Genomic DNA, 26065 nt, shown 5'->3' on the forward strand with positions numbered 1-26065 from the left:
GAAATTATTGAAATATATATATAGGTTTTTTAAAAGAAGAGTTATATTAATAGCTTTATATCTTCTTTTCAGTCCACATCTATGCTCAGATCCCGATTTGTAGCTGAACTCTACTTCTAGGCAAGTCAAAAGTCAGAACTCCAGTATAAATGGGAACAGTGAGATTCAGATTTTCATACCCACAGCCTACTCCAAACCTCTTGCCTACAGTTGCAGTTTGTTTGATTTTAGGGAGATGGCTTTTGGATTCAGCATTTCTGATTTACATTATTTTAAATAATATTCTGGAGGCTAGTATGATTATGTTTTATGTATTCAGCAAAATGTTCTGAGAAAGATATCTTTTTAGTTTAGTGGAATAATTTATTACACACTCGCTATTTATATGCAATTGATACTTCAGTTTTACCAGTTCTCTGTATTATTACCTGGGCCCCCCATTTTCTTGAGGCACAATGAAAGTCAGTGCCTATCCTCAGAATTGCAAGTTACTTTTCCAGGACCAGGACCGAGCAAAGCATCACCTAATGGGGTGACTCCAAACTCCCTAGCAGGAGTACTTCCACCAGCGACTATCCAGGAGGTGCCATAATATAATAACTTGTATTTCTTTTAATTTATAATTAATACCATAAAACTATAGGCTCTATTTTAATTGTCTGAAACCATTTAATATTTCAAGGATTGTTATTTGATACAGTGAATATAAAGTCAACGGTGTGTCCCAGAAAATACTCCATATTTTGTCAAGGGGAAATGTAATAAACATTAGGGAGCAAAGAAAAAACAAAGTGAAAGTTTACAAGACATCCACACACTGAAAAGCATGAAATTTCACATGCAATGTGTGCAAACTATTCTTGTTTTTCTAAAAATGCTTAGTGTTTGCTCTCCTCTCAAAATCATTAAGCTAATTTCTATTTAATACTCTTTTAAGTCACAGGTGGCTTTCTGTTAGGGTTTCGCTGAGCATTCAGTCTATATTTTACATCTGCTTTAGCTGGATGTACCTGTACCACGTGCAAGAAATGTGATATACCTAGAAGATATGCATAATTAGCTTCAAGCCAGCAGAGAGGGCATCCTAGATCTGAGTCAGAGCCTGTACTGGTACATGGATTCAGACTGCAGCAATGGCTTTAGCAATGGGAATTGCAGATCCCTGCAATGGGCTCATGCCAGTCCTGCGTGCTACCTGTAGTGGGTTTCTGTGATGCACAGACCTTAAGCTAGCTAGCTTGCTGCTCCCTAAGGAAAAAGAGTGTTTTCTGAATGTTTCTGGGTTAGTAAGGAGTGCAAGTCTTCTCTGTATGGGCTGGGTTTTATAAGAAAAAGGGTCATTGGCACAAACGATGTGATTTAGATGCAAAGTGCTCCAAGCTTCATGGTTATTATTTGGTCAAGACTAAGCAGTGCAGCAGTTCGAGTTTCTGTGTTGCACTCTCTCCCAATGCCATCACCCTACCACAACCGGTACAAGCAGCCATCAGGTGGATTTTTTTTCCCCCTATGCATTAAGGGACTACCATGCACAAGGGCCCACACCACCCTTTGAACATTTGGAGAGCCTGCACTAATAGGGTCCTGGAAGAGTAACCCGCTCCACAGAGCTCCTAGAAACCAGAACAGAATAGCCAGCTACCTGACAAATCTAGAGAGCACCTTCCAGAATTCAAACAATAATGAAATAACCATTGAGTTGCCCTCGGCCTTTTCCGAGCCAGCTGGCATTGTGCTACAGGGAAATTACACATACATTTTGATTATTTACTCTCATCTGCACTCTGTATTCCCCACCCTCCCCCTGGATTTAACAATCATTACTGTTAATAAGAGCCAGCCCAGTGAATGCTGAGGGGCCAATCCAAAGGCCAAAAAAGTTAATGGAAGACCTTTATATATTGGATCCAGATAATACTTTCACACTCAAACAACTTCAGTGAAAGCTATGCACTTGGCTCCCATGTCATTCCAGCAATAGATGTGCATCTGCAGACGTTTTATGGAGAACGTATGGCTGCGAAACACTGCTTAGTGGAGTTTATCAACATGGGGAGATAATATCACAGGGAAGGTTACTGGTAGCTACATACTGCAGATTAAGTTTAAGTTGCTACCAAATTTGATGGTGACACTTCTGAATCTGCAGGTTCCTACAACCATCAGTTCATTGTTGAGCAGTTATACAGATAGACAGAAAAGTGGAGAGTTTAAAAGCTTCTTAAGGGGCTGGTTGACCATTTCTTGCTAATTTTAATGGGAACTAGGTATCCAAAACTTGTTGCTGAAGGAAATAGATGTGGGGGCTTTAAAAACTGCAGACCTAACGCTTAAATAATTAAAAAAATCAAATACAAGAATACAACAATTTTGTTGTCACATCTGATTTTACAACAATGGCTGATTGTCCTGGAAACTGGTTAAAGAATACGGACAGAGAGAAAACTGTGGCAAAAGCCCACAGTTTAGATCCTGCAAGAGATAAATGAAATGTACTCAGCGGATGATCCTTAGCTGAACACAAGCTTCAGGGTAAAACGTAAGCTTCAATCAACCCTTGCAAATAATTTGAGCCCAATGCCATAAGTGCCTTAAATTAAATCCCTCTCAACAGGAGCCAATCTAAATCATTAAACATATGTCACGTAGAGAGCTATAATCACTAGAAGTGTCATCTACACAGCATTTAATTTACATAGAAAATGTATTGCAGTTGTTAATTTGACCATTTTTCAATGTTCAGTATCTCAAAGAAAACATACATAGTTAGAAGCAATGCTTGTTTTGTCACCAAGTGAAAACGACATGTGTCTATAGTTCTGTTATCCAGTTTGTTGTGACATACATAACTGTGAAAGCTTGCGTGTCACATAGAAGCATCCTACCTCTTATTTGAGATCTTCAGTATGATTTATTATTGCCTTTAGAATTTCATAACGTTTCAGGCCAGGTAGGATCATTAGAGGATCCACACCTATCTTCCATAATAAACAAGCAGCAGAATTTCATCCCCTTACCTCAAAAGTGGGGCCGATAACTTCTGTGTTACTCAGAAAGGCACTCAGGGTTGATTTGAATAAATGACAACCATTCAAAGGGTAGCATTCTGGCTTATGGTCTTTAAAACTGTCTCTGTTTTTAAAAATCATATAGCACTCTGTCAAGTGTCACATCCTTGGGGAAAAAACCCTCTCTCTGTTTGACTCATGTCATATGAAACTTTCACCAGTCTGCAGGCACCCAGGTCTTTGGAGGCTTGTCCATCCTCAGGTGGCATGCACATTGGTGATGCTCCAGGTTTGCATGTTAGAGAAAACATCTCTGTTAGGGACATCTCTATGTTCGCTATGCTTCCTGCACTGTGTGCATCTTTCAAATACAATAATCAACAAGCCTGGCTCACTTGTCATCTTTAGTGTATGTTGGGGGTAAATCATCTGGGATGGTGAACAGGGGTAGCCTAAGAAACTTCAGTGATACTGAGATCAGTCTCATGCCCAGCAGGTACTACCATTTAGAAGGCACAAAATAACTAAGCAAAACATAAAGGGAAGAAAGGGTGTGTTAACACGGTAAACCTGAGCAGCCACTTTGCCACATCTGCATCACTCAGCGAGAGTTCAAATATCAGGGTTTGGCTGTAATAGCTTATTTCTTGACTTACTGAAACCAATGTAATACTAAAGAACATGCATATGGGGTTAAATACCAATGTTGCTGAATAAAGGGGAAAAAGTTGCCTTTACATCAGGAGGACAAGAATCGCATACTCTGAGAGACGTGCTTTCTTTCTTCCTACAAGTGACTGCCTGAATCTGAAGAGTTTATAAAATAATCCGCAAGACAAGGATGCCCCACTTCAGAAGACATTTTAGTCACCCACTCTTTTATACCCTGCTCTCCTCAAGCTCTGTCTCATTCGCCTTAGAAGACCTTCCTAAGTGACCTTGGGCATCTGAAAACCCTAGTCCAGTATTTCTCTTAAAGCTGCAATTCATGCTTGACACAAACTGGTGCAGTTGCTCAGGCAGTTCTGTTCCTCAAGTTTCCACAGCCACAAAATGCAACAGCTTCAGCAACCTGAAACAATCTCCATTGTCTTTTTACAGTAATCCACCCTGAGGTTTCCAAATGTGTAGACACGAGGAATTAAGCTCTGTTTGATTTTCAGGGGAAGACTAGCCTTGGTGTCACTTCGAAAAAGACATAATATATAGCTTCCAAAAAAATATAAGCTTGTTCAAATGTATGAAATGTCAAGAAAATTTAAAGTAACACAATGTATAGAAAATTTTACATGCAGAAATGAAAAGTGAGTCACTTAGCACAGAAAAACAATGTAGTGTCTCCTGAGCTGAATTTTTAATTTTATTTTGAAATTTACACTTTTCCTTCCTGATTGATGGTAACACATTGAAATTATGTCCATTGTGGCCATAATTTATTACATAAATCAGGTAATTATTTAATTGAATTAAAGCTGTACTTTATGCACTGTACTATTTATCAGTAATTACAGTTTTTTCTTCATGGCAAGGTTATTTTATGGACTTCTGATTGAAAATTCTGACTAAGAATCTATAAGGCTAAAATAAATATCTGCATAGCAGCTATACCTAACAGCATCAGCTTTTATATTTTAAAAATCTGAGGAATGATTGGTTCACCGATATTCACCTCCTGGAGCCCAGAAATGTTGTAGTTAGTTTCTTAGAGAACTGTCTTTTTCTTTCTTTATTTTTTTTTCTTATTCATTTAATATTATGCCACAGTTTTAAAGCACTTGTAAAATTTTCCACGAATTTTCCTGCCTTTTTTTTTTAAAAAAGTACATGTCTAACTTTCTTATCAATAACTATGATAAATACAACCAAGTATAAATATAATATAATTTAGTATTTATAACTAACATCTCTAACTAGTGCTAATAATTCCTGATGCAGCTGTTGCCACTGAAGCTGTCTGAGTGTTTAGCTATGAGGAGATGGAATATCTAATGCTGCACCACATCCTGTAAAAATTTCTTGCAAAATTTGGGCTTGATCCATAGTTCAGACAAGTCAGTGGGAAGACTTGGGTTTCAGTCACATTGATTGCCTGTAACAGGTAAGGCTAGATCACACACACACACAAAAAAAATATTAAAAAGGAATTAAATAATCCTGCAGAGACAGAATGTTGGATGAAACAACCAAAGAGAACTAAAATCCAAAAGTATATTTTCAGTGCAGCGTAATTTTAAGCGTGCATTGTGCAAGTGTGCACAACTGCTAACATACTCATTGCACATAACAAGCAAGTTTTTCAGGAATGTAAAGTTTACCTGCATATGACATCTCTGTACAGGAAACATAATGGCCAGTGCACTTGCACATCGTCATGTTGTTTTGGCCAAACCACTGCTGGTGAAATCTTTGCTAATGCAAGAACAGACTTGGTTTGCGGTAAAAATCCAAGGACCATTGTGTACAGGCATGCTACCATAATTTCATTTGCAACCAGATATGAACTAGGATACATTTTGAATTCTCACTTAACACTGCTGATAAGCAGGGATGTATGCACATTTGAGGGGGGTTGTTTTGTTTGTAAGAATATTATGAGACTTTCACAGACCCCATTCAGAGAAATCATGTCTGTTGCATGTAGCTCTTGGAATGCAGAAAAAAGCACTATCTGCAAAAACAATCTGTAGAAGAAACAAAGAAGAAAACCAGATATAGCTGCTATAGGCTTTCCTACTCAGTTTTATACTGAATTCATCCCTGAGAATTGGGTAGTAAGTCCCACCACTAGAATGCCTCAGTCTGGGTTTGATTGCTGGTGAGAGACATTTCTGTGTACACACCAGATACGAATGTTAAACATTTCATGTTTGGGGTTTGTCTGGTTATAACATTGATGGCTCAAGTATCCCAAAATTTTCCTAACAGCATGAAAGGGGCTTACCAAAAAGATACCGCTTTTGCAGATTTTCGGAGTGATTTGAGAAGGAGCCTCTCAAGTCCCCTGACTCACGTACAGATGAAAAGTTCGGTTCCAAAGAACCTTTAGGGATATTCAGCATTAAGAAAAGTGATGATACAACCTGGAAAGTTCCCTCAAAGCAAGAATTTCTGGAGTTAAGGCTCTTACATCCCCTTTAATTTAGGCCCCATTATGCATACAAATTTCAACACCATATGCTTCTCCATCAGACAGTTTAACACTGCTGGGAAGTCTTGGTTTCCTCGGCGCATTCTAAGTATTTTCAAATCAGTCTTGGTAGAATATGGGTTTTTGAAGAATATATGTTCTTTTGGCAAGGGTCGGGGGGAAGCATTATAAGAAAACAGTGTTCCTATAGTTGTTTGGGTACCCATTCCAAATTTCTAATGAAGTTGTATAATTTAACACTTCATGTAAAGTTGTGATTAGGTGCAGATGCATTCCGTTTACACTTGTTACTTTTAACATTTGCAAATGTAGATGTGAATAAGATATTTTTCAGACACAAATGGCCCTCAGTAGACTGAGGAACAGAAATGTTCCAGATTGATAATTACCAAGAAAGCTTTAAATTGCAGGCACCTCAACTAAGTGTCTTTTCAAGAGCCAACCATCATTATTATAAAGAAATACGGCAGCTCAAAGTGCAGATGCTGATTAAACATTATTTGTAAGAGTGGATCAGTTGCAAAATTGCAACTCCCACCCTTAAAAGCATAATCCTAGATGAGCCTACTTAGACATTATACTTTCCAAGACTGAAAATGTATCGTGGTTTTTTTCTTTAAAGCACCTGCTATGCTGAGGCTGCAATATAAAGAATACATTGTTTAGAAAAATGCCAGCTCATTTTCTATGTGTTCCTTTTTGATACTTGAGGATTTAAGGATGAAACCATGTCAATACTAGTCAGAGAGGTACTGAATAATCCAGCAGTGTAGAAAAAAAAATAATTCTATAAAATTTAAAAAATAATAGGTCAATCCTGAGCAAAACATGCCAATTTCCTTGCATCTTACAAACTGTCAGTAAAGTACCCCATGCCAATGGCATGTTTGGAGTTTCAGGAGAATCAAAACAATTGATCCAATGGGAAACCTGACATTATTTGGTTTTATATCCTTCCTCTATTAAAAAAAAAAAAAAAAAAAGAAAAAAAAAGATAAAGGGGGGTATTTACTTGCATGAAAATCAATCGAATCACTTCTGTCTTTTTTAAATTTTTGGTTTCAAACTTCAGGTTTATACTTTTGTAATTACAGACCTGACATGATCTGAGTGGCTTGTGGCACTCTTACCTGTATTTTGTCACTCCTAGAAGTCTGCGAGTCTTTCTGTCATGTTGCAACAGGCTCAGCTGTGCACAGAAGCAGTAAAAGATGCTTGGGAAAATCTCCCACTAGGTTAGCTGCCGCATGAACATACTCTATACACAAAGGGGCTATGCAGGGTGTCGGTCCTTAGATTTTTTTTGGTTTTTTTTTTTTGCTTTGCTTTTTTTTCGTCAGAGGAATTCAAAGGCTTCTTCCACAGAATAATCTTCTCCTAATAGACATGTTACATAGTTCCCCTGTAAGCCAAGACAAGCTCAGCAAGCAGTATGTCAAGCTGGCTATGTTTTATTAATGCACGTCTTCTGGGTTCTGAGCATCCACCTTTATTTAATAGCTATAAAACATAGCTGATGTTCCCCTTTGCTGGGATGTTACAAGAAATGCCATCATTTCAGTCTGATGAGGACTGAAGCACACTTGGCTCGACGTATTTCAGTAACAGCCGTATTTAAATGGCTGTTGGGCCAAACCCAATTTGCATCTAAATGAAGCTGAGCAGACCTGAGGAGAAGAAAGGCAGCCAGGCTGGGGCTGCATATCGAGAAGGTGTGAGTGAAAGGTGATGCTGAGGGAGGAGGAGTGGGGAACAGCAGCTTCCCTGCACTGATTCCTTTCCTCTGTGCTCTGCTGGGGGGCTGTGTCTCCCAGAGTTAGAGGTGTGGACAGTGGAGGAAGATGCTAAGAAGTTCCCAGGTGTTGTCTCTGGTGTACTTTTGAGGCTGAATCAGGAAGATTTTTGATTCAATTGCTTGGTGTTAAGAGTACAGAACATGTTGCATCATGCAGGAGAGAGGCATTGGAAAACCACACAGGTCCTGGGCTCAAATTTGTCACGAAAATTTTTATTATGCTTTTCACAGAAACAGATCCATACCGTCACCATTTTGTTGAGAAAGTTTTTTTTGAGTACAGACTGGCATTCACTGGTAAGGCTGGAGAGAGGGCGCATGTACCTCAGGGCACTGTCCTAGTCCCTGGTCGTTTGCTGTCCTGTGCTACACAAGTCTCTCATATTGCCATAACAAACAAAAAAAAAGGTATGAGAGGCCTCGTTTTCCCCTCCAATGAGAAGGATAAGTACAGCAGAACTAAAGCAGGTTTCTTGTTTTCTTGCTAGTCCTACCCCACTGCCTGCATTTACTGCCTGTAGCAGCAGGGCAGAGGCTCCAGCCCTGAGCTGAGACTTTGGCAGGATTAGTGAAGAGCTCCAGCCACCATGGAAGAAGGAAGGGTCATAATGGTCACAGGTAAAGTCCTCTCCATTTTAGCTGAATGATTTTAAGCCTTTTCTCCAGAGTGAGAGGACCAACTTCAGACTCAGAGGAACCCACCATAAACAACTGTTGCATATTAGAAGGGAAGCAAAGTCAGAATTCACTATTACTTCACGCGTAGTGCATGACAACCAAAGTTAATGTAATCTTTGTATCCTTAGTGCTTAAACTCTTGATTAGGATACTGTGTTTTGCATGCTAAAACAGGCAAAGTGTCCATAGTAATCTGTAAATTAAGATCTCTGCTGTTGCTTGCTAGCAGTGGGCTTCTTGGCGTTCCCCATGTCAATCATTTCCAGACTGAGTAGGTACCATTGCCTTGGGAGGAGTTGTAACAGCTGGGTTTCAGAAAGAAAAGAGTGATTGACTAAAGTTTGAAATGCCTCCCCTACCAATTTTAACCACCTTCCACCACCACCTCCTTTCTGGAAATGATGTACTTTTGGTTAGTCTGTGATCTGAGTTTATCCATGCTTTTTCAGGATAAGCTCAGATTTCTTCAGCTTTAATAAAGACCTTATGTTCCTAAGCATCTTACAGATAATAGTGCTTAATGGGCCCTCACAAAAAGAAAGAGTGTATAATTTTTAAAGATATAACCCTGATGTTTATGCATTAAAAATACTGTTTACTGAATAACGTACGTTTCGGAGTATAGCCTAGGATTTTTAAATGTCTTTCTATTTCCATCTAACAGCTTGAGAAAAATGGCTAATTTTGAAGTAGTTTCGTTGCATATGCAAACTCACAACAGCTTTATAGTAAGGCTATTCTGACACCTCAGGATAGCTCTCCACAGTAACCTTTTCAGAACTTCAGTCAAATGAGTCTGTACATCTTTCTATGGGTGATCTGCTGTCATAGTGCAGGAAAAAATGTAAAATGGCTGCACATACTCTATTGATTGCTACTTTCTGTAAAGTGTAATATCTCGTAACCACTGCAAAGGAAGGTGGTAAAGCACTTTTTGCACAGATATACCTCCTGTTTCAACCACATGTCTACATAAAAGCAGGTGGCAAAACCCTTCTGGATTCCATTTTCCTTGCTGTTCTAGATAGGGTCTCTATCGCTCGGTTTGTTTCAAGGTTTCCTCAGTTGTAAGGTACAAATACTTTGTTTCTGCAACAAATCTTACCATATTTTTAAGCAATCTAATAGTTTTGAGAGGGAACCAGGTACAATCAGTAAATAAAACTTCCAGCAGGTTCTGTAGCTGAATGCCATCAGTCTTCTGGTCTCCATTCAACCAGTTTGCTTTCCATTCTCCTCATGTACTTTTCAATTCTGTGAAATTCTTTTCCCCTTCGTTTACTCCTTGATACAAACATTGAGCTTTACCTGTGATTGTTCCTTCCTCTCTACTTTGGTGTTGCCTTTCCATCCCTTTCCATTTTCAGAAGGACCTTGTAGTCCAGCACATGATCAGCAATTAGTATGTCAAGATGTCTGGATGTCTCAGAAGGAAATCCTCTGACTCAGACAAATATGTGGGAAAAACATCTGTGAAGGAGTGTTCTGAAAGATCTAAAAAGACACCAGAGATTAAGTTTCTTTTCCAGTGGGACTATTTAAGTTGTTACAGCATGGTGGGAGAAATGCTCAGGCATGAGAGAATTTGATCAAAACCTATTGAAATCAGTAGAAACATTTATCTCCTTCAGTGAAGTCTTATTTCTTCTGAACAAAAGTGATGGGGAGGGAGGTTTAAAAGCCTGTTACATTTTTGATGGGAGACTTAAAAAAGGGGAATTAAACCACTCTTTCTGCAGAGTTCTGGAGCATTTTTTTCACAGAAATTATATAAAGCTGGAGGATTACAGCGCAAGGCATGGGGCTGTGCGTGGATCTGGCCACAGACTTGCAGCCAATGCCTGGTTAACAAACACATGCACCAAGATCATCTCATTAACTAAAAGAATGGCTTTATTACTTCATACTCCTAACTATTCTTGCAAGCATTTTGGCAGTGCTCACACTGAGCCAAAACACTCATCTGGAGCATTTAGCACAGGACCTGCATTGGGCGAGGGCTTACTTGCTGCGCGGCTGCAAGCGCATCTCGTGACACTGCCCTGTTTCACTGGGTTACTGGGGAGCTCTGAACAAAGCAGCTCTGTTTGTACCACACATCCTGATTAAAATGTGGGTATGTTGGAGGTGGAGGCTGGATACACCATGTACTTTTGAAAGAATGGCACACGAGCCATGCTCTGCAAGGTGGGCCGCATCATATGCGTGGGCAGAGGGAAAAGGCCAGTACCCTCCCTGCTCCTGGAGGAAACATCTCGTTCAAAATCTAACCCTGGGTTCTGCAAGGCTCATCTGCCTGATTCTAGCTCCAAGAAGAGAAGGGAAACAATTCCTATTGCCTCCTTCTTGTTGCATGGCCAGAAATACCGCATGATGGGACCCAGCGTTGCCTGTGTAACTGGGTGATTAGAACCAGTTTTCTCCCTTTCCTGATTTTGTCTTGTTTGAAATTAATGCTGCAATGCAGGATAGATAGTTTGCCCAAGTAGATATGGTTATGTGGGGGGAAGAACAGCAAACAATATAAATATGTATTATTCTGCATTTTCAGTACTTCCTACCTAGCCCCTCCATCAAGTGAAAACAATAAAGGCAGCAAGACAATAGTTTTAAAAATTTCTATCAAATAAAGAGTTTGCATCTCTACAACGATCCTTTAGTTTCCAGCTGGTACTGTCACTGTATTGCAAGGGATACCTAAATCAGGTCAACCATTTTTATTTTTTCCCCTTTAAGAAATGAAATTTTTCATTACTTTGAAATTCTATAACATGAATCATGCCAATTGAGCCTTTGGGAAATATCTCCAAACTCACAAACTGAACTGAAACAAATCCCATTGGAAAAGGCAGATCTTTGTATCTTAATAAGCTCAACTTTTTATATATGTACACATACATATTTTTATCCCTCTGCTTTCCAAAGGATAAAAGCATTGCTGAATGCAGTACCTTGCTAGAGTGCAGATAATTATGAAAACCGGCCCTGGTTCTCATAGAGAATGTTTCAGATAGAGAAATGCTTTAGCAGTTTCTATTTAAGATCTTTTCCTTCTTTCGTGCTCTTCATTTCAATCTTTAACTGTGTCTTGTTTGCTGTGAGTTATGTATTCAGACCTGGTATAAGGGGCTGCAGCTCTTCGGCAGTCACAGACCTTGCACCTGTCTGCACAAGGGCTGAAACCGAAATGTGATTTCTACCAGTTTCATTGCGGTATAATTAAGCACTAACCATGTTGCATGAAAATAACAGAAAGGCTGAGTCCCTGTGAGAGTTCAGTCTAAATCAAGCAAATTTTGAATCAGACTGCAAAGACTGACAAACTGTATCTTGCCTCTTTTTAAAGCTGAGAGCAAAATCTTCCCAAAAGCGGCTGGAGTACAATCACATCTTAAACACAAGCCCAGAGGTGGATTTCAGATGTGCAGTTTTGAACCTAGGAGATACTCAATTTATCAAATAGTCAGTGACCTTTCCATAAACAAACCTAATCTTAAAAAAAACAATCCTCACATTTGCTGAATTTGACACTTAGGTTGCACCCCTTCCTTCTTTCTTTGTCAGGTTTCAGGTCATGAACCTGTCCCAGGTTTTAGTTTCCCAGTCCTACCATGCAGTCACGGAAAGGAAAATGTAACCATCACCCCAACTCCCCAAAGCCAGCCCCACTCCAAATGATTCTCTTTGGTTGCATATTTATCTTGCAAACTGGAGAAGCTTGCAATCTACAGAGACAGCAAAACAAAATAATGCAGAGATGGGGGTAAGGGAAGCGGAAAATCCAGGTGAGTACCAAAGTGGGATATTTGCCTTTCTGTTTCCACTGCCTCTTCTTTTATCTTAGAATCTGATGGCTGAAAACAATGAGGGTAGTGTGTAGAATCAGCAAAGGTATGGCTTCGAGTTTTGTTTGAAGTGCATCCTAAAAGGAGGAGCCCACGGACAGATGATGAGTTACAGAGGGAAAATGATCCAGCCCTAGGATCTGGCATAGGACATAGGTGATGAAACAGCAGTGACATTCGGCAGGGTGTAGCAATGAGGAGTAAAATCGAAGACACGGTGGACAGGAACCAGGCTGGGTGAATGCAAAGATGGTGAATGCTGAGGTATGGACAGGGGCTTGAAAAAGGGCAGGAACGGGCTGAAACAGACCACAATGTATGGAAGGTTTCCAAAACAGCTTTTGAACAGATTGAAGAGGGAGTGATGGCAGGAAAGTCACTCAAGCTCTCAGTTTCAGTGTCTGTAAAATGAGGATGATAATAGCTGCCTAACTCAGAGGTCCCTGTTGCAAGGCTAAATTCACCCGTGCAAAGAGCGCTAATGCATTCAGTTTGCGATCTGTGAGCCAAATGCAAACCCCACTCATCTAATTCCACAAAAAACCTAGGGGAGTAAACCCACTTCAGCCTGGATTTGTAAATGTAAAATGCAATTACTGTGGGTTATAGGATTGTGATCACTAGTGATTCTTCCTGGCAAACTTTTTTTTTTTTTTTTTCAACACACACACACACACACACACACACATATAACAGTATTTTATACGTCATGTATGAATTAGAGATAATAGCAAATGTCTGGACTAAAAATCTGGACATAGTCAGTGAGCTAACTTTAAAAAGAAAGATCTTGTTAAACTGCCTGCTAAAGGTAAGCCTCTAGATAATAACTCATTTGATTATTTTTTTCCAGTAAGATGAATGCCCAGACTTAGCTCTGTAATGAGTGCACTTGCACTGGCTCTCAGTCGAACACCTTGTGGCGCAGGAGAATATGTCCTCTGGTAAGAGGCAAGGAGGATGGAAAAAAATATGCTTGGAGGGGGTTTCCAATAGCAAGTGGCATGCTCTTTAACTCTGTAAGTGGACATTATCTCAAGAAAAAATCTTCATAAGCACTGTTTTGCTCTGTCCTGTTCATTTTTGAGCTGGCAGGTCTACCCCTATCACCCTGCCACCCTCACTGAGCTTCAGAAGCACGTGTGAGTCCGTAGCCATCCCGGCAACAGAGTGGTGTGCGGCCATATCTATATCGACAGAGAGCAAGGGCAAACTGCATGTTAATTTGGCTTTATGAATCTGCTACATTAACTTGGCATCAGCAACAGCTACTCTTTCGGGAAACCAGTGGCACGTAGCTGCACAGTCATTAGGATTTTAACTCTCATTTCCCTTCAGTGACTGACAGGTGGGTTTTAATGAGGTCTCATGGACCTCCTGGTGTTCAGATGGTGCTGCGGAAAGGAGGGGAGACGTCTCACAGCATAAATCCCTCCAGGAGACAGATGTTCAGATGTTTCTGGAAATCCTGCTAGCAAATCTCCTGCATGTCATGGCCCTGGATTGCCTTTGAAAGCTGTTGGTGGCTCAGAGCTTCAGTGATGGAGCAGTGGCATTCAGCGGGCCTAATGCTTCCACATCACTTATTCAATGTGTCATCCTGTGCAACAAACACCTCCCCAGGCTGACGAGAAGGTGCACATCTTATGTCTGGGCTATGAAACCAGGAGATCCTTCAAGCGAGGAAAGGAAACCTGGACACCAACCATGTAGAAACAGGGGTTTATCCTTAACTGGAAGAAGCAGTAAACCGTAGAAATCCCCATCTGGATAGTTGATAGCTGGTACACAGTGGAATCCCGGCATGAGAGGAAGGCTGACTGCTGGTCCGGTGTGTAAACATGGACACGGACCTGCCATAGAGCTGCTTTGCACTGCCACCAGCGAGCTGGAGAGACTTCTAACAAATTTAATTGGGAAATATATTTATCACCAAGATAACGAACATAAGAGTGTCCCAGAGCAAGACTTGCATTTGAAAAACTGCTTTTTTTGGCATGTCTGTGGTGACCATGGGGCCTTAGGCTGGCTTAAGAGCAGAACACATATTTTCTCTTTCAGGTGTCAGAAGGAAATACAGACCACCCTAGAAAAGCATGGCAATTTCACAGCTCTGTTTTGCAGGCTATCGGTACTGTCTTTCCCTGTAAGCCTACCTCCATTTCGCCTGGCTTTCTGTAGTATTTTAATAGAAAGTAACAAAGAACAAAAAATCCCCAATGCAGGATGATGCCGTTCTTACATTTGCTGTGGAGTAAGTAAAGACAATCTCTCTGCAAGCAGGATAGTGTCTAAAAGTGTCTTGAAAAGTTAGCATTTTACTTTGAAAGCATTAAAGTGATACCACTGACTGAAATCATACAAATTCCTTCAAGGCTACCCAGGCAATTCTACAGATATGCAACTAAAATATATGCTACATCTGCTGTATTAGGACTGAAATATGTTAGTGAGATATTTTGTGTTGAGGAAACCTGACCAAAGAAGCTCAGGGAGACAGGTCGATAACTGCCATCAGAAAGGTCAAAAATTTTGAGCTGTTGCTGTTTATGACCAGTTTTGAAAAAGGGATAGAGATTTTTTTCAATAACAAGCTTTTGCTCTCTGCCTTGTCTTGAAGCAAAATGTTGAGACCCATTGAGAGGTATGGAAATTGATTCAGCCATGACCTTTTCTAAAACACTCTTAGTCCGTGATGACCCCTTTAAATGGAAACATTTTGCTCACTCAGAAGGACTGGAGCTGCTTTTTAAGGTGTGCCTACTGAGGTGCGCTTTTATATTTTTGACATTTTACTTGCTGTAGATTTTTTTTATCTTCAGAGGATGAATGGGGCTGATGCTTTGTCATACTTGTCAGTTTGGCTCCCATCCCTTGCTCCTGGCTGAAGAGCAGTCACTCAGGTGGCTCGCCCCTCATTTCTCTCAGAGCCACCTTAGCTTAGTCATTTTCCTCTTACTTTGCACAGCTAAATTCAAAGTAGGGGCAGATAGTGCTTTTTTGCCTCATCCTCATAGACATCACTTTATGAAGTAAATGCTGAAAGTGAAAGATTTCCTCACACACGTGCACTGAAGCAGGATTACTGGTTAAGTGAACATAATGCTGCGTTCTACTGATGTCCTCCATGTGGCTGGTGAAGAGTTACTCCCTGCATGCAATAGGATCAGGTGGCCCATATCTGGCATTGCTCCTCTTCTGTGCCTGGGCAGACATTGTCTGGGAGAGGCTGACATCCTTGTGAAGCAGAGCAACCCCTGTAGCTCTGGCACTCACCTGGTTTTAGGTGGTCAGCTCTCTGCTGACTCAGGTGGCCAATCCCACCCATCATGGGGACAGACTTAGTGCCTGGGCAGAAGAAAGGTCAGGTCTGATGCTGACCAGGACTGAGCAGCGTTTGGTCAGCCAAAACTGCTGCAATGGACTCACTATCTGGCTGAGTAACTGGGAAGAAGGTGAAAGGGAGGACCCTAAAATTTAAGTTTTGTGTGTGCTACCAGCAGCCTACCTTGAAGGACAGTGCTTGCTTTTGGGCTTAGCAATAATAGTCTCATTTCTGGAGCATCATTTATATCTTGAGTTACCACTGATTTTTTTCCTTCCCTGGTAGAAACCTGTGGTTAATTTGTTTTTAAAATGTTGTTCAGTAATTACTTTATTTAAATGAATCATCTGACAAACTGGTTCTTCATTAAACTTGTCATTTACTCTGCTATTTCTCTTTTAACCTGGACCTTACAATAAATTCTAAGCTTGACTGTCAGTCATCAGCAGAACATGGAAGAAGATAAACTATTTACTAAATTGCTAGGTTTCATTAAGGATACATGGATGAAAACACTACAGCATGGAACAGCCAGTTTTATCGCTGGCTTGTTCGTGATGCAAATTTATAGACTGGTTCAACTTTTTTACACACATAGGTCCCAACAGATTTGATTTTTCTGTTGTCATTCAAGTAAACATATAGTGACTTGGAAGGATGACTTTTGAGGTCTCAGAACTTACCTATCCTAGCAGAGAGGGAGGGCATCAGCTTTCAGAGACTCTAAATGGCACCCTGTTCAGCATCTCCTGTTCAACTGAACAAAATTTCCTGCCTACAATTATGAACCTCTGGATTATCTGTCCCATTCTTATGGGACCCTTGTCCAGGGTATCTCAGCAGCAAATAAAACCATGTAACAAAGCTCTCTGCAAGCGCTGTACTGCTATGTTGACGAGTGCAAAAGGAACCCAGAAAATATTTTGAAGGGGTACCAACATGCTGATTACACAGCTGACTTTTTCTGAAAGACCTATCTGAATACATTTGAAGTATATATGTTAGTACATATGCAGTTATTAGTTTGCTTAGGAAATGCATCCATGCAAAACTCTCACTCTTTCCCTCACTCCTCCTTTCCTTCCACTCTTTCCCTCTGCCCTGTGAGCTTTTGCTCTTTTTTAAAGGAGACCAAGCACAAATTCTGCAAAATTCTGCTAATCAAGTATAAATACATCAATTAAAATTAATGTCTATTTAATAGGCAACGGATTAGAGGTCTGAAAAAAGTTCTAGTCCTAGAAGGAGAAAGTGCTTTTGTACATTAAGATATGAAGGTTACCTCAAAGGTGTTGTTTAAATTAAAAAAAAAAAAAAAAAAAAAAAAAAGGTAGAAAGTAATACAGGCACAGAACAATAAAGATTTCCAAGATGGAAAGATTTTTTGATTTTTTTGCCAAGATCAAATGGTAAAAGACTCATCCTATTGGAAGTGGGGAGGGATGGTGGTCACCCGGTCATCAAATAGCTCTCTCAGGCTATCCATTCTACTCAGTGACATCTGCCTTGCCTTATGAAACAATGTTCTGATAATTCTAGTAGGGGTCCAAGCAGAATACAACGGTTGTGTCTTGCTGGTCCAAAACCAAACTGGCATTATAGATAACTGAAAATACTTGTCTTCCTGAGGTGAAAGGAGGGAGAGCAAATTTTTTTTTAACCAGAAAACTAATAAAATTGTTGGTATTGTCATTAGGATGAGGAATTATAGGATCTGAAAGAACAGACTTTAGTTTTTTTTTTCCTTCTGGAGATCCTATAGTCTGCAAATCTGGTCCTTCTGGCTCTTCACATTCCACTTGAGGTTTTACATTTGGAACGCAAACTTAAACTTTTTCCAGCTATTTCTGTGTGTCATGGTCTCCTGTAATCATTTGTGTGTTTTATGACGAAAAGAAAGAAAAATAAGAAAGTCCTGAAGATTCTAATGTATGCATATAGTAAATGAGAAATACGTATAGTGAACAAGAGAATTGTTTAAGTTGGCAAATTGCTGAAGTCACGTTAAGGTATTGTTATATATGGTTGTGAGAGATAATATAATGCTGCGTATTCAAGAGTAGCTAGAGATTACATTGCCAACTTGGGTTTGATAGCCTCCAGTGTTTTCATTGCCGAGTTAAAATTCGAAACAGGTTTTAATTCCACTGTGTTCCCATTTCCTGATTGTCAGCTAATGACTGCACTATTCCTATACTGGTGACATCAAAATTGCAAGAGATTGCAGCACATTAGCTGAATACATTCTGATGCTCAGAAAATATAAAGCGATATCTTGGGCTCAAATTTGACATGGGGAAATGTGAAAATATGTAACTGAGAGATTCAGAGTATTCTCTAGTGACTTGTACTAAATGAGTAAATTATACTTGCAAAATCAAGTACTGAAGCTGGAGATTGCTGTTTAAAGGAGCTATTTTTTGTCAAATTAGCTGTGTTTGTTATGCATTCATCAAATCCCAGGGCTCCTAGACAGTCTGAATGTGTTGTTGGCATAATAAAGTCTCTAGAGGCTAGAGGGAGTAGACATCCTAGCATAAGTGGGACAGCCTGTTGACTAGAAACACAGCCACCCTCCCCATCTCAGAATATCTGTGCCAAAGAATTTCATTATCCTTCCAAAATTCAGATCGGTTATTTACAGGTCTTCATTTGGAAAACTTGCTTCCATGTTAAAGAAAAGCTCAGACTCACCTCAGTTGTCTTAAAAAAGAGCAAGAAGTACATAAAATTTCACTTTAAAAGGTAGAAAATGCTTTCTCACAAATTGAACAGTACTCAAAGAGCAGCTGCCCAGCTGGAATTGCACTGAATGGGTTGTGACACCTCTTGGTTCAAATAGTTCAAAACAGATGTTGGAAGAAGAGTCTGGAGGAATGGCAGGAAGTTGAGAGCGACTCTGCTAGATCCAGCACTTGTTCTTGCAAGGAGACTTTCAAACCAGTGTCGTGATGGTGCTAGTAGACACTACACCACTGGAGAAATCACTCAACACTTTGGCACAGAGGTGAAATCTTTTGTGGGAGCAGTGGGTGGCTCAGCTGTGTTCTATATCAACAAGTTTAGTTCATTTAGCAGCAAGCCTTGAAAAGGTAAAAATATTCACCTGTCCCTTAGAAAACTGAGAAATGACCAACAATATTGCCTAAGGTTTATAAAAATCCAAAGTCCTACTAAGACACAGACCTCAAGTGGAAACCTTCAGTCCGTTTCTACTCAAGCTCCTAAGTAACTTCTGAATGTGGATCTTGTACTGCCAAGATTTACAGTAACACTTCAGAAAGCATCTCCAACACATCCAATTTTCATCTCCAAACATAGATTAGATTGGACCAGGAGGGACAAGACCTAGGAATATTACTACTTTAATTAGTTAGGAACCTGATAGAAGTTTTCACAAGCATTTAAAAATTTTATTTTGAAAAGACTGAATAATAAACGTGCATCGTTTTTCACAGATGTTTGTCTAAGCAGCATTCATAATATTGAATTAACCTACAGTGACATTGTAGATAAAAACTAATGATCCAATATGCTTTTTCTGTAGTGCTTTTAACAGTGATTTTAACTGTTTTCCTTTATGAACACTCAGATTATTATTGCTCATAATTTATTTTTCTCTTTTTATGTACATTGATGAAGAGGTGAATAATGCTTCTCATTTATCTCTGTTTCAACAGGAGGGATATTCGAAACTGTGGAAAATGAACCTGTTAATATTGAAGAATTGGCTTTCAAGTTTGCAGTCACCAACATTAATAGAAACAGAACACTGATGCCTAACACCACATTAACCTATGACATCCAGAGAATTAACCTTTTTGATAGTTTTGAAGCCTCAAGAAGAGGTAATTATCTCAATTACTGTGTTGGTAACGTACATGTTCTATACTACCTTTCCCCAGCCTGGTCTCCTTTTTTGCTCTGATTGTAATGTGTATATAAACAGCAACACAAAATTCATGTTTCAAAGTACTTTGAACTGAGAATGAAGCTGGGCTTGGACTTGTCATCTAGTTGCTGATAAAACACCTACATCCTGTCTGCATGCTAAGAGCCTCAGATGGAAGGTGGCAAGTCCAACCCATTTTTCTTTCCAAAAAATAGATTTGCCACCTGGAATTCCGCAGAAAATGATCACAGACTAACAGGGAACACAGTGGGATGTCACAGCCCATAATTAGCACACACACACACTGATATCCTTTATCCATAACAGATTATTTATACCGTACTTTAAAGAATAGAAGCCAGTAGTCTCCCTGTCTTGAAACATCAATGCTTTAGTGGCTTAGAGACAGAATCAACTTTCTTTGTTATAACCAACTGTAAGAATTGGAGTGGGCAAGTTTGGAATTTTTTTGCCTATTCTTTTATTTTTCTCAGAGGGAAAATTATGGTCCAATTTACTTGCACCTAATTTACTTGCAGCCCAAAACAAAAAAGGGAGGTGGGGAAGTCAGATTTCTTTAAACACCGTGTATTCCCTTACCTCTAGGAGGCAGCCTTGAAGTTTGATAAAAATTATATACAGCAGTCTAGTTGCTGGAATTATATGGTGTGCACACAATCTCAAACAAGTCTCGAGAAAGACCCAGTAAGTCGCTTTGCAGTTCACTATAACATCTGTCACTGTAAATGGTACAAGATATGCCTGCTATAAGGCAAAAGATGTGTCTGCTGTAAGGCAACTGAAGGCTAGAAAATAAACATACTTCACATCACGAGTCATGCTAGAATGCTGGTGAGCCCTCGCCTTTCAAACATCTAAATTACTAGATTATCCTTGTGGTACATTAGTTTCTTATTAAAGACTGGGGAAAAAAAGAATGCTTTCAAAGAACATAAAATATAGCTTTAAATTGTTTGTTGCATTCTCAAGTATCAGATATATGCTGGATCTATACGCTATCAAAAAGATCAAGTAAGGTGGATATAAAATCCATATAATCCACACTGAGACTGGGTTTTAGATTTCCTGTAGATTAGGAATCTCTTCTGTGACTACTGTGAAAGTACCTTCTCCATTTAATCTCTAGCAAGGAGTTAATTATAAATATTTTTGTAAATCTACATGCAAGGAATCCATGCAGACAGTAGTAATTTCTTCTCATCATGAATTATTGATATTATTGATGCCATTTGCACATTAAAATCTGTGATCCTTTTGGAAGGCTTCTGAATTAAACCTTGAAAGCCTGTGCATTTTATGCTGTCTATATAATACTCATTTGTAGACTGAAAACAGAAAATAATTGATTTTCTGTTATATTCTATTACTATCAGAGAGGTAAATATTAATTTAAAAAATCTCGGGTCATTGTGGGCGTTTCTGTACTTAGTATTTCAACCAATCGCAGTCATTTCTAAGTCTCCCACAAAGAACTACCTTACAAAGAGTACAGCATTGCAACTCCGTGCAGGGCTTTGTTCTTATTGATAAAGCTTATTAGAAATATTTGCAGTAGATTTTACTAATGGACAAAAACAATTAGTATTACTTCATCTTCTGTCTGTTAGCCTGAAAAGATACAGGAGGGGGGGAAAAAAATAAATTAAAAGACCTACAGAAGGGTTTCTTTTGGCTGAAATATAGGCAGGAGGAGAAAGAAACCTTTGCTGGTACTAGCATTTGACTGATTTGGAAAGGCACTAAAACGTCAGTGTGTGTTGGTTCTTTATTTCCCTGTGTCATTACTGAGAGCTTTAGGCTTTACTGCCTGTTTTGTAAACACAGATTATGGAGCACCATGAATCACGGTGCCCTTTACTGTTTATATTCCTTCTGTAGCCTGAAATTAAAGCAACTCACATTGGTAGAAGCTTACCAGTCATGGAGGAAATCCGTATCGTGTCTGTTGTGACTTCATGAACATATTTCCTGACATGGTGCCATGAAACTTAATTCATGTGACATCCCTTTGGCAAGCCCATAGCCAGAAAGTTCCTGGTTTCTCCAGGATAATGCCATTTTGAGAAAGGCGATTTAGGAATCAATGTGACATGAAGGTAATGAGCAGAGAAGTTGCTTCAATTTTTATTTGTAGCAAGCAGGTTCTAGGATAGAATGCTAATCAGTAAAGCCATTTTCGGGAACCATTTGCCAATGTCTCAGTGGGTTTGGGAGCAACATGGTTACCCATTCCCACTTGCAATGGGGGTGGATGGAGCACAGGTAATCTCAGTAAATATCTCAGTAAATATCATACAAGTTACTTGCTTTTGCCAGCTAACAGCATCTTCCTCTCCCTTCCTCTCCCCCTTAGCATGCGACCAGCTCGCACTTGGTGTCGCTGCTCTGTTTGGACCTTCCCACAGCTCCTCTGTCAGCGCAGTGCAGTCCATCTGCAATGCACTTGAAGTCCCACATATTCAGACCCGGTGGAAGCACCCTACGGTGGATAACAAAGATGCTTTTTATATCAACCTCTATCCAGACTATGCAGCCATCAGCAGAGCAGTTTTGGATCTTGTACTATACTACAACTGGAAAATAGTAACAGTAGTATATGAAGACAGCACAGGTAAGTAGTATGGGTGCACTGCAGGTCACGTACTTCTATTAATGTGCATGTATGAATAAATTCTGTGAGAGAGATGGCCTGTGACAGTTCAGCCATTTTCCCCAGAATATAGAAGAAAAAAATCTTGTAAGGTGCAGCTATCCTTCTGCTCCTGAGGCTTTTGGAAAGCTGTTCACTTCATCAGACCTTAAGAAGTCACTAGAAGGTAGCTCCTGGATTCTGAATACACAATCATGTTTTGCTTCAGCATGGCTTCAAACCAATAAATATTCTAGTGTGAGGATGATTAAGGGATTTTCCCTCTCAATGAGGGGTTGATCTTATAAGGGACGTATCTAAAACCCCAGTGTTCAAGCAGCAGCATTTTTAACATAGACGCTACCTTGTTCCTTGAAACTGTCTCAGAAACAGTCAAGCAACTTGTCAGCTGGGTGCCAAAGACTAAATCTGAAAGTTGCAATTCACCTAAATGTTTCCAGCCTGGGACTCTTCACTTAGAGAAGATCATTCATTGTTTCTGACAAGAACCTCCCCTGGGGCACACAGCAGTCATAGCTGTCCGGCGACATCTCACAGACAACCGCTATCTGTAACACATCCCTTTTTATTCACAGAACAACAACCAACAAAGTTAATTATTAACTCATTTCTTGGAACAAGTGATTTAAAGGCTTATGAGAGACCGAGCCTTTTCTTTTTTAATCCACAGAGACCGTGGAAGAGTGTTGATGTTATAAGGAAGTCCAAGCCACTGTTGCATGTCTTCACCTATCTAGGCGTTACACATCTACCCCTGTTGTCATAGATTGTACCAACAGCCAAAAATTTTTCAGGCAGCATTGTTTCCCTCACTGGAGTGGGAAGATACTGTTTCTGAGAAATGCATTTGCTGCTCTGGCCATTGAGAGAGCTGTGTACCTAAACTGCTCTCAGAAGGAGCCCAGTCTGTCAGGATTACACATCAAAAATTATTCCAAGCATGACTGCAGAGAATATAATCTCTCCTACAGCGTAGACTTAGTCATGGATTAAGGATCCATAATCTGGCTTCACAAGAAAAGGCTTGAATGTAAACAAACCATTAAAAACAACACAGGACATGCTAAGCAAGACCTTCCAATGGTCTTTTTTTTTGCAGGGCACAAAGTTACAGGTAAGGGCACATTCTAAGCAGCAGAAAATATTATCTTGGAGACATATCTGCAGAGATGAAGAAAATAAAGCCAACTAAATAAGATTTACGCTAACAGTTATTCCACTGTAAACTCTCATCACCATCCTTCAACACTATCTTTCTATGGTAAAGATGTAGCTGAACTGTACTGAAAAACAGCATTTCTGGAAAAACCTGTTGTACATTAGTGGTCATTGGTGGAAATTAAGCACTTCACTGTCAGACCCACTCTGAGACTTGCATTCCCCTTTCTCTTCCCATTTCCCACAGAAGTATAACAGCTTCTAGAGCCCTACAGATGTGCAAGGAATATTATAATTTATTCTTTGATAATGGCATAAAACAAACCTGGGTAAGGCATGAGCTCAGCATCTGCCTAAGCCTTTAAAGGGAGTATAAAAAAAAATAATCATGCCTTTTACAATCATATTGTAAAAACACATCTGAAAGACAGAATCCTGCTTAAAAAAAAAAAAAAAAAAAAAAAAAGCCAAACCTCAATTTTAAGGCTAAAAATGTTGAACTTCTTTCTGCACTGTCAACAGCACAAAAGAAACACGTTTCCTCCCTGATCCAAGAGACAGGTCTCAGTGCCGATGTTCTGCTCACGTTGGACTCAGAAAGGACACCAAAGGGATGAGGTAGAAGAGAAAGAACAACTTAGTCTGGGCTTACTGCAGCTGTCTTCCTTCATTTCCATTACGATGGTCTAGCCCAGCAGGATTTTTGCTGGACTCCTTGCACTGTACACCAAAATACACTCAAAATAGAGGTCTTTTTCAGCCTACCCTATTATCAAATTATCATTCTAAAGCAGTAAGTGCTGTGTACAAGTTCAGTTACAAAAATGACTGATATTAAAGGACTTAATTTGCAAATATATTTACAAAGTAAATTAATCATCAATCATCTTATTAACTTGGAGTCAGAAAAGTAAACAGATCAACTTTGATCTATATAAATAGCCTTTGGATTTTGGATCAGAGTGATGCCATTTAGCTCAAGCTCTTTTTCATCTCTTAGGTTTGACAGTTACACAGCAAGAAGGAGAACTATACTAACCATATTTTTTTTTCTTGTATGTGAAGAGCAGCTTCATTCCTAAACAAACAATGAACTCGTAGCTGTAACAGTGACTTTCCAATGATCCATACCCAAATTATTCAGGGTGAGATTAGTCCTGCTCCAGGTTGAGTCTGTTTTGTAGTTTTAATTGTGGAAAATCCTCCTTTCATGCTTCACACTACACCACTGCTCCAAGCCCGTGTGCCATCATGGCCAGCTCCAGCACAGAGGCCACATACTGTGCCAGTCTGCCAAGCTGCATTTGCCCACCTCCTGTAGTTACGGTTTGCACTGCTGCATGGACACAGCCATCAGCGGAAACACAGTTACAAGTCTAGACTGAGCAACATTAAAAAACCCCATTCATCTGGGGGTGCTCATATTTCCAGATGATCCAAATCACTTGCACATACCCTCCTTATCTCAAACACTATTTACCATGCTGCCAGGTTTTGTCATCCAAATGTTTTTCAGCCATAACTTTTTTCCAGTCAATGATTTTGGAGTGCATGCAGAGACAAGAGCACTACAGACATCTGAACGGCTTAGCACTGGCCTTCCCAGACCTCTGCTGTTTAATAAGGCTTTCTCACTGACATCTGCTTTTTGAGATCTGGCAAATGATTATTTTATAGTCCCACATTTTTCATGAGCAGGTTGTACGATATATGAAGATGGACACCTCCCAGGGACAAGTGCTTCACATGTGGGAAGCTGCCTGTGTTAACAGAACTTGTAACACCAAAGGCATTGTGTGATACAGAGCTGTCTTCCCTTGATACCATAGCATCTCTCTTAAGTATAATCCCAAGTTTTCATTTTTCAGCACTTTAGCACCACATGAGGTTTACTCATAGCTGCTCCAATGCTTACTGGGATAAGTCATTCTATGTTATCTCACATACCCCTCCTGATATTGATGAAACATTAGCACTTTCTTCCAATCTTCTACAACTCATTCAGGGTTCCAATATTTATCACATTAGTTGTTGAATGTTAGTAACCTACTGAGCGGAGTCTGTAGGACTGTCAATGTTACACAAATTTTATATAAGCAGGTCTAGAAAACCTGCAACCAATAGTGTTGAAAATTACATTTGGAATAAGAAGTGCTTACTCATCCTGCTTCTTATCAAGTAGCATGTTAAATGGTACCGCATGCACCATGTTAACCAACTTTACCATCTCCTCCAAAGGGACCTACAGTACCTTGTATTTTGTTCCTGAAATACATTTGTAAAATTTCTTCATGTTTCCTGAGCTGATCAGAATTTTTCCCTCTTGTCTTTAGACTTCAGTATAAATAAGAATGATAAAGCACACTGCAGCTGGTTTTCATTTCTCGTTGCTGTCCTTAATCTGCCATCAAAAGATGGACTTTCAGCCAAGGTCATCTTTCTTGATAGTAAATTAATGGCTTCTGGCTATAGAGTAAATATGTATTTAAACATCTCATCCCACTTATTAAAGCCTATAGCTTTCCAGTGCTAGGGGAAAAAAAAA

The 26065-nt window shown here is 39.6% G+C and overlaps 1 protein-coding gene across 3 annotated transcripts in view; it reads left to right on the forward strand.

Moving 5' to 3' along the window:
• Positions 1–26065, forward strand: part of GRIK1 (glutamate ionotropic receptor kainate type subunit 1) — a 177381-nt gene that overhangs the window by 73253 nt on the left and 78063 nt on the right. For all 3 annotated transcript variants that reach the window (XM_040582822.1, XM_040582824.1, XM_040582823.1), the window contains exons 2-3: positions 19480–19647; positions 22066–22323. In XM_040582822.1, the coding sequence (XP_040438756.1) occupies positions 19480–19647; positions 22066–22323 (426 nt within the window). The remainder of the gene's footprint in view (positions 1–19479; positions 19648–22065; positions 22324–26065) is intronic.

This window comes from Falco naumanni, chromosome 2 (genome assembly GCF_017639655.2).
Source record: "Falco naumanni isolate bFalNau1 chromosome 2, bFalNau1.pat, whole genome shotgun sequence".
Classification (NCBI taxonomy): Eukaryota; Metazoa; Chordata; class Aves; order Falconiformes; family Falconidae; genus Falco; species Falco naumanni.